The 10,012-nt window shown below is 38.5% G+C and overlaps 1 protein-coding gene across 1 annotated transcript; it reads left to right on the forward strand.

Moving 5' to 3' along the window:
• Positions 1-670: 670 nt before the first annotated feature.
• Positions 671-5,146, forward strand: LOC142174635 (uncharacterized). Its single transcript, XM_075240466.1, has 2 exons — positions 671-685; positions 4,418-5,146. Exons 1-2 carry the CDS (start codon positions 671-673, stop codon positions 5,144-5,146), a joined length of 744 nt encoding a protein of 247 aa, XP_075096567.1.
• Positions 5,147-10,012: the final 4,866 nt, after the last annotated feature.

Consider the following 10,012-nt stretch of genomic DNA (forward strand, 5'->3'; position numbering starts at 1 on the left):
AATAACTATTTTGATTACATCACATACAAGTGACTTTAATATAGTTGCCTATAATATTTCATAATTTTATTACTATACATAACCATTGGGTGCAGCTTTTTAAGCATTTTATACCACAAATTATATTATATATTGGGAGTTGTGTCACAGTAATAATTACATTTTCACTCATTTCATTGGATTCTATATTTTATGGATAGTAATTTGGATTTCATATTTTACAGTTTTATACTAATAAAGTATGCTGCAATCTATATTACTTTTACAAACGACGCGCCATACACTAAAGCGTACCTCAAATTTTAAATGACGCGCCATATATTATCTCAAATTTCAAAATACACAATCGTTAGGGTGTGAAATGCCAAGCTTAATTTCGAACAGTTGACATTTTATGGGTAGAAAACACTCTCTCAAGCGTAAAAAACCTATTCATCCAATCTCAGTGTCATCAGGTTTTTCTGATTTTGTTATGGATAACGAAAATTATTCTCTTACAATTGAAGAATCATATATGAAAGATGCTCCAAGTGCACATGCAGTTGTTGTATCATCATCAGCAAGTGGAACAAAAGTTGTTAGTTTAGGACGCACTCGTTTACAAAGGGCTAAGGCATGAAATACCTCTAGATCATCTTTGAATAACTCTGGGTCAGGTAGTATTAGAATAATGCGTTCTCAAAGTGTAACGACCCGACCGGTTGTTTTAAGCTCTAGCGCATTGTTCAGCAGTTGGAAGTCATGAACAGCTTCATTTTAGGTATATTGACTTGTACGTATGGTCAGAATTGAATTTCAAGAAATTCGGAGTCAAATTGGAAAGAAACTTTTCGTTGCGGCAACCTTAAGTTGAAGAAAATGGCTAAGATTGGAATTTTGAGTAAACGATCTAGGAATTGGGATCTGAAAGTTCCAGCATGTTCGAATGATGAATTCGGACTTGGGCGTATGTCCGGATTTGGATTTGGATAACCCGTGAGCATTTCGGCGTATATTGTGGAAGTTAGTATTTTAGAAGAATTTCATAAACTTGGGTTGGAAGGCATTTCATAGTTATAGATGTTCGTTTGGGATTTCGAGTCTGGGAATAACTCTGTATGGTGATTATGGAGTTGGGAGCGCGATCGGAAGTTAATTCGGATGTCCGGAGGTCATTTTGAAGTCATTTGGCTAAATATAGGAATTTGAAGGTTTTTGAGAAAATTCGACCGGAAGTGAAAATTTTGATACCGGGGTCGGAATGCGATTCTGAAAGTAGGTGCAAGTCCGTAATATCGAATGTGACTTGTGTGCAAAATTTGAAGACACTTAGTCTCTTTTAAGGAAGCTTAAGTTGGAAAAGTCAACCGGATATTGACTTATGTGTTAGAGGGCTCGAAATGCAAATTTTATGGTTCGGATAGCTTCGTTAGGTGATTTGGGACTTAGCAGTGTGTCCAGAATATTTTTGTGATGACCGGGGTAGAATTAAGCTTGAATTGGCAAAGTTAGTATTTTGGTGAATTCCGGTTAATAGGTGAGATTTTGATCCGGGAGTCGGAATGGAATTACGAGAATTTATGTAGCTTTGTTATGTTATTTGTGACATGTGTGCAAAATTTCAGGTTATTCGGACATCGTTTGGTCAGGTTTTTGATCGAAAGTGTATTTTTGGAAGTTTTTGGACACTTAGGCTTGAATTCGATGAGTTTTTGATAATTTGATATTGTTTGAGGTGTTTTGATGATTGTAGCAGGTTTTAATGATGTTATGAATTATGTGGGCATGATTGGTTGAGGTCCCACTGGCCTCGGGTGTGTTTCGGATGCCCAACGGGTCATTTTTGGTAGATTTTTGCCGTTTTGAGCATAAATGTAATGATCTAAAGGTTCATTTGTAGTTCTAGAAATCCAAATTTGATTTCGAGACATCCAAAATTTAAATCATGAATTATAGGACTGATCTGAAAATTTTTGTTTAATTTCATCAAGTCGCGATTGGGTTTTTGACGTGAAATGTGAGTTAATTGTTTAACGAGTGAAATGGGTATTGAACTGGGTAAACGAGCTCCGAATTGAGTTTCGATTGAAGGGTTGTGTTTGTATTATTATTTGTGACTCATAGGAATAAGAATCGTCTAATTACGAATTCGTATGATGGAGTTAGAGCCATTTTAGTAAATAATGGCTGTGCTGCAAATTTCATAAAAAGCTGTTGTATTTTCTGCAGCAGTGAACAGTAACTGCGCGGGGTGAACAGTGAACAGTGAACAGTGTCGTGAATAGTGACCCATGAACAGTGACAGGTGAATAGTGACCCATGAACAGTGTCGTGAATAGTGACCCGTGAACATTACTTCCGAAATATTAACATTTCATCCGCGAACCCAACCCATTTTTCCACCATTTTTGAGCAACCTTGAGAGCTTTTGGACGGGAATTGAAGGGGTTTTGACGGGAAGTGATTGGAGGTAAGTCCTATGAACTAAATACATGATTATATTGTGCAATCATCCTTGAAATTCATGAAAATATAGCCAAGTTGTAAGAAAATAGGGCTTGAAATTGAAATTCTAAATTTGGGATTTGAGGGGCCAAATGGACTCCGATTCTTGTGAATTTGGTATGTATAGACTCGTGGCGATATAAGGAACATTTTGATGTAAAAATTTCTGGATTTTGAGAAGTGGGCCCGGGGCTCGGGTTTTGCTAATTTTGGGATTTTCGACATTTTTCGAGTCTTTTCGATTGGGTTATATTCCCTTAGCCTATTGTAACGTATTCGTTGTGGTTTTGACTAGATTCGACGCGCGAAGAGGTCGATTCAAGAGGAAAGGGCATTGCGGACTAGTCTACGGCCGGTTAGAGGTGAGTAATTGATGCAACTGTTGTTCTGAGGGTTTGAAACCCCGGACTTTCACATCGTAACGCTATATTGAGGCATGACACGCATCCCATGGCAGGTGCGGGGTCGTATATGATTGGGGATTGTGACTTGGTCCATCCCGAGTGATAATTATAGTATATTGGCGACTGATTCGCACATTGTATTGATACTTATAATATGTTGGCGATTGATACGCACATGTATTGATGATATTTGGGCTTAATGCCACGTTTGGGGGCCTTGTGCCGACTTGTAGAATCATTCGGGGATTAATATCATTTAATTTCAGTCCAAGGTTTTAATTACTGTTTTGCAAACTTAGCCATAATTCTAAGTGTTGAAAACTTAAATGATATTTTTAAATGTATTCCGGGCTGGGAACTTCTGTTTTGTAAATGCCCAAGGGGCTTATTATATTATTTTTTTTGGACTGATTATAAAGTGACTTGAAACAGTGGTAACAATGACACTGTGTGATATACTTGAAACAGTGGTAACAATGACACTGTGTGATATACTTGAAATAGTGGTAACAATGACACTGGATGATATACTTGAACAGTGGTAACAATGGCACTGTATGATATAAATTGGTTAGGTAACAATGGCTGACCGGTCAGGTAACAATGACTGACCAAGATATTGCGCTTGGGCTGTAGGAGCCCCTCCAGAGTCTGTACACACCCCCAGTGAGCGTCGTCGACGATAAATAAATATGGATGGCTCGGGCTGCACGCCGCAGTGGGTACTAGAATGTACCATCATATGCATTGCATTGCATTCATGTATTTGTATTTATACTGTTGTTTAGCTGCTCAGTTCCATATGTTGATGTATATTTGGATTTTAGCTTACTTTGTGTATTTACTGGATTTTCTTATCTTCGGACTGTAGTTACTTTTATTACTCACTGGGTCGGAGTACTCACTTTACTCCCTGCACCTCGCGTGCAGCTGCAAGTATTGATCACCCGATAGTGGGATATTAGCTCATTGAAGGTATTACTATTGTAGCTGAGCAAGGTTACCGCCAGCGTTCGCGGCACCGGACATTGTCTTTAGAATTTCAAAATTTAATTTTGTATATTATTGGCCCTGTAGTTGTGTTCAAGATTTCTTTAGATGCTCGTGACTTGTGACACCCCGGTCGGGTTATGTTGGGCTTTAAACACTAGTTATTATTGTCGTTAAGCTGCATTTATTTATTCATTTATGTTTAATAATTGTTAAAGATACGATTTGGGTTAGTTGGCTGGCCTTGTCTTCACGAGAGGCGCCATCACGACCGGGTTAGAAAATTAGGTCGTGACACAAAGTGCTAAGGAATGCGAAATTAGTGGTTCTAAAAGTGTCAAGGAACCAGAAGTTGATGTTTCTCAAAATAATATAAAGCCTACAAAAAAGAGGAAGGTTTCTGAATCAACTATTCATAAGAGAAGACATTTCAAATCATTTTTGAAGGTAAATTATATTATACCTTATTGTTTGATAGATACTTTGTATAATGTATACCATGTAATATACTTATATATCTGTCTGTATTTGTATTGCAGCTTAGTGCAAGTGATAGACCAATACTTGGTAGTAACTTCAATTCTGAGATTGTTAGCAATTTGAAAACAAAATTGTCAATAATGCAACTTGAACTTTTTAAGTCAACTTGTTTTGGCTATTTGTTGAATTTGCCTAGTATAAAACTGCAAACACTATTAATATACTATTTGTTAACTAAGGAGGTTGAAAAAGGGAAAGCGAACGAATTGATGTTTCTTGTCAGTGGGGTTAAGCTACGTTTTGGCTTGGCAGAGTTTGCTTGTATGAGTGGATTAAAATGTACCGGTGATGTACAACATTGTAGTGAAGCTACGCAAAAGAATAGTCGTTCAATTGCAAAGTACTTTATGGATTATCCTTCTGTTTCTAAAGAAGACCTTGTAGATTGTTTTCTTAGAAAAACATTTGAGTCTGATGAAGATGCTATCAATATAGCAATGCTATTTGTTGTAAATTCATTCCTCTTTTCTATTAAGAACACCAAACTGGTGGATAGGAAGTACTTGGACTTGGTTGACAAGGGTGATTACAATAGTTATGCATGGGGAATAGATGTATATAAGGAAACAGTGAGATCAATGTCAGCTATTTTGGATAAGCAGCGACAGTATTATTGGATTTCAGGGTTCCCTTATGCTATTCAGATATGGTTCTATGAATGTTTTGGATATTTGCATAGTTCTGTTGCACGTCGGTGTGAAAATACATCTCCACCCATTCTTCGATAGAGTGTTACACAGTAGCTGAAATTTGAAGAGTTAAATGATAAGCTATATGGCTTATCTTCTGAGAAGGTAAATTAATTTCTTTTCTGTTTTCTTATGTATTAAGAGTTACTTTTGCTATATTTACTTTTGCTTTTAAAATTTAGTAAAATGTATGTTTATGTAGTAGAATTTAAGGAATATGTATCTTGAGAATGAGATTGCGGATGATGTTGATCAGAAACACGTTAGTTCAGATGATGATTTTGTTGATCATCCACTTGAGACTTTAAAAAGACAGTGCAAAATCCAGATTAATGTATAACGACCAGACCAGTCGTTTTGAACTTTTACACTTTGATCGCCAGTTCTCGGGCATGACTTACCCCGTGTGGTGTATTATGACTTATATAAATCGTTGGTGTTGAGTTTCAGGTTAATTAGAATGAATTTGGATGAACAGTTCTCATTTGAAGATTGAAATTTGAAAGGTCTGACCAAGATTTGACTTGTTTGTATTTGATCTCGGATTTGAATTTTTATGGTTTGGTTAGCTCCGTTAGGTGATTTGGGACTTAGGAGCGTGATCGGAATGCATTTTGGAAGTCCGTGGAAGGTTTAGGCTTGAATTGGCGAAATTGAGATTTCAGTGTTTTTCGGTTTATAGGCGATATTTTGATATAGGGGTCGGAATGAAATTCCTAAAGTTGCAGTAGCTTCATTATGTCATTTGGGATGTGTGTGCAAAAGTTCAGGTCATTCGGACGAGGTTTGATAGACTGTTTGATCGAATTTGGAATTTGGAAGTTTTGGAATTCTTAGGCTTGAATCCGAGGGTAATTCGATGTTTTAATGTTGTTTTCAGCGTTCCGAAGGCTGGAACAAGTTTGAATGATGTCATGTGTTATGTTAGAATGTTTGGTCGGGGTCCCATGAGGCTCGGATAAGTTTTGGAAGAATTTTTGGAAGATTTCGCTGTTTTGAGCACAAGCATGTAATGATCCAAAGGTCCATTTTTAGTTCTAGAGATCGAAATTTGATTTCGAGACTTCCGGAATTTTGATAATGAATTATAGGACTGATCTGGAAAGTATGGTCTAATTTCATCAAGTCGCGATTGGGTTTTTGACACGAAACATGAGTTAATTGTTTAACGAGCGAAATGGGTATTGAATTGAGCAAATGAGCTCCGAATTGAGTTTCGACTGAAGGGCTATGTTTGTATTATTATTTGTGACTCATAGGAACAAGAATCATCGAATTCCGAGTTCGTATGATGGAGTTAGAGCCTTTTTAGTGAAAGAAAAGCTGCTGCAATTTTCTGGGCAGTTTCTGCATTTTTCGCACGTGTAAACAGTGACCGCACCTGCGTGAACAGTACCATGTACAGTATCCCCGTGAATAGTACCGTGTACAGTACCGTGAATAGTACCAAATAGTACCCCATGAATAGTACCCCGTGAACAGTCGTGAATAGTGTGAACAGTATCGGAGAGAATGTTAAGTTCTGGAAAATAGGGCGAATCCCATTTTCCATTTTTTACCAAATTGGAGCTTGGGGAGAGGCGATTTTCGAGAGATTTTCAGAGAAAACAAAGGGGTAAGTGTTCTTAACTTAATTTTGGTTAGATTACCCGATTCTATTACTAGTTTTGGCATTTAATTGGTGATTTTAGTTGGGAAAATCTTGAAAATCCTCTTGGTTTAATTTGAAGATTTGAGGGTCGAGTTGATGTCGGATTTTAGTAAAATTTGTATGGTTGGAATCGTGGTTGGATGAGGTTTCATATTTCGTAACTTTGTCAGGTTCCGAGATGTGGGTCCCACGGGCGAATTTGAGTGCAATTTCGGATTTTTAATGGAAAATGTAGAATTTCATATGGAATTAATTCCTATAATTTTTATTAACTGAATCGAATTATTGTGGCTAGATTCGAGGCATTCGAAGGTCGATTTGAGAGACAAAGGCATCGGGAGCTAGAGGATTAGCCGGTTCGAGGTGAGTAATGATTGTAAATGATGTCCTGAGGGTTTGAAACCCCGGATTTGCACATCGTAGTGCTATATTGAGGTGAGACACATGCTGGATGATGAGCGCGAGGTCTTTTACTACCGGGGATTATGACTTGGTCCATCCCGATTGATGATTTTACCGCATATTTGATTGAAACTTATTTGTTATCATCATGATTTGGGCTGATTGCCATACTTGGGCTTCGTGCCAATTATTTGAATCCTTCGAAAAATTTTATCACTATTTCCTCACTGTTTTGACTTATATTTAAACTCAGTCCTGTTGATATCTACTGATTTACAAACTCAGTCGCTCTTACTCAGCTTTAAAAAAAAACTCAAATGATATTTCTAAATGATATTTTGGGTTGAGAGCTACTGTTTTACAAATGCCCGAGGGGCTTATGATGATTTTCGGACTGAGTGAGGCCGATGGCCATATGTGAGGATATGCTGAGTGATATGAGGCCGAGGGCCTGAGGTACTATTTATACAACGCGGTGGCTTGAGTAATGTGAGGCCGAGTGATATGAGGTCGAGGGCCTGAGATACTTTATATGCCACGCGGTGGCTTGAGTGATGTGAGGATATGTTGAGTGATGATGCCACGAGGTGGCTTGATATAGCGCTTGGGCCGTAAGGGGCCCCTCCGGAGTCTGCACACCCACAGTGAGCGCGGGTACCCATTATTTTAAGTGTTGATACTATGCCCGATGGGTTGATATGAGTGATTGTGAGGTAGCCCGAGGGGCTGATACTATTCTGATATTGAGCCCGAGGGGCTGTTACTGTTCTGATATTGAGCCCGAGGGGCTGTTACTGATCTGATATTGATCCCGAGGGGCTGTTAGTGTTCCGATATTGAGCCCGTGAGGCTGGTTCTGTTAATATTATGCTCGAGGTGCAGTTTGTTGTACATGTTTTGCCCGAGGGGTTGTTTACATTTCCATCATTTTGTAACTCACTTGTAAACTACTTACTTTACTTGTTGGAAAAAAAGGGATTTTCACTTGATTCTCACTGCTTTACTGTTTAAAGTGATTTTACTGCTTCAGTATGGAATGCCTTGTGTTTTTGCGTGATTTCTTGCCTTCAGTCTTTATTTATTATTATTACTCACTGAGTCGGAGTACTCACATTACTCCCTGCACCATGTGTGCAGATTCAGGTATGTTTTGGCTGATCGGAGGTAGAGTCATCAGGGTTTAGCAAGGTAGCTGTCGGCAGTTGCAGCACTACTTTTCTCTCTCCTCATTTCATTAGTCTATATTTGTACACTTCAGGCTTTCAGTTGTATTTATACCCTAGTAGATGTTTGTGACTTGTGACACCCCGGTTAGGGTTTTGTCGGGCTGGATTTTTGCATTTCTTATTCATACTTTCTTCTATTTGGTACTATTAAACCATGTTTATACTATATTTGTGTTAAATTACTATTTTAAAGGACGAGTTGGGTTAGACTGGCTGGCCTTGTCTTCACGAGAGGTGCCATCATGACCAGGGTCGGGATTTGGGTCGTGACAAGTTGGTATCAGAGTCTAAGTTACATAGGTCTCACGAGTCATAAGTAGGTTTAGTAGAGTCTCGCGGATCGGTAAGGAGACGTCTGTATTTATCCTCGAGAGGCTGCAGAACCTTTAGGAAAACTTCACATTCTTGAATTCTTATCGTGTGTCCTTTGATTCAGCTTGAAATATAACTCTTTGAATTCCTTCCACGCGTTCGTATGCGCGCATGAGCGCTCAGTATCAGATGTGCCTTAATGGTTTGTGATTTCCCGATCGAGAGGCGTGGTGTGATCTCTGTAAGTTGATGTTGGGCCAGTCTGAATGACTTGAGGCCGGATCTTTGCCTATGGCTTGAGCACTGACGTGCTGATTATGTGAGCAAGTGTTTTGAACTTATATGTTCGGTATTGTCCCTATTAGTGGGAGTGACGGTTGGTTAGCTACATGATGAGTATGTTAGTACTGCGAGATGTATTCATATGATTTGGAAACGACAAGAAGGGTCTGCTGGAGGATAGAAGAACTACTAGGTGTTTGAATTTCATCTTGATTCGAGGTATAGCCCCGAGTTATAGGCGTGTGAAGAATCTTTTCATGTTTCCTAGTTGTGAGTGAATTAAAAAAAATTCATGTTGCGGTATGAGTTCAGACCTCAAGAAGACTAAGTGACTGCATACAGTTTATGATGGTGGAAGGTATACATAAATGTTAGTTAAGGCGGAGCAGGTGGGTTATCTCCTGCAAAGTGTTTTGGAGTTGTGTGATCTTTATGTTGTCTGTTAGAAGATCCCATTTACAAGTGAAATATATATGTGAATTTAATTTGGGTTGCTTAAGAGAGTGGGTTTAATTGTTATGAGAGTAAATACGAGATTTGTAGAAGATATGAAGTACCAGATGGTCTGTGTTCCACGAGCTTATGAAGGATTGAGTTAATCTTACTATGGTATTATGGCAGCAATAAAGTGTATGTGTTATGAGTTATGGTGCATGTTTGATCTATGGCTTTGAGCCAAGTGGGGGAGTCCGCTTTTAAATAGTTGATTGCACGGTTATGTGCTCTAATGGTCCCAGTTCGAGGCGCATTTGTGAATCGGTTATGGCTCGAGTAAAGGAAATTTCAATAAAGGCTATGTTATGCTTTATGGGTGTACGAGAATCGGGAAATGTCACGAGCCCAATCCCGGTCGTGATGGCCCCCAATACGATGCTAGGCAAGCCCGACCAATTACCACTCACAATCCCTTCTTATTAGAATTCGTTACCAATTTTCAGAAATAGATACCAATTTAATATAAGTAGAAGTCTGAAATAAAAGATTGAAATATGCGGAAAGCCATAATGAAATCTCTACAAATGCCCAATGATC

Source organism: Nicotiana tabacum, chromosome 20, assembly GCF_000715075.1.
Source record: "Nicotiana tabacum cultivar K326 chromosome 20, ASM71507v2, whole genome shotgun sequence".
NCBI classification, from domain to species: domain Eukaryota; kingdom Viridiplantae; phylum Streptophyta; class Magnoliopsida; order Solanales; family Solanaceae; genus Nicotiana; species Nicotiana tabacum.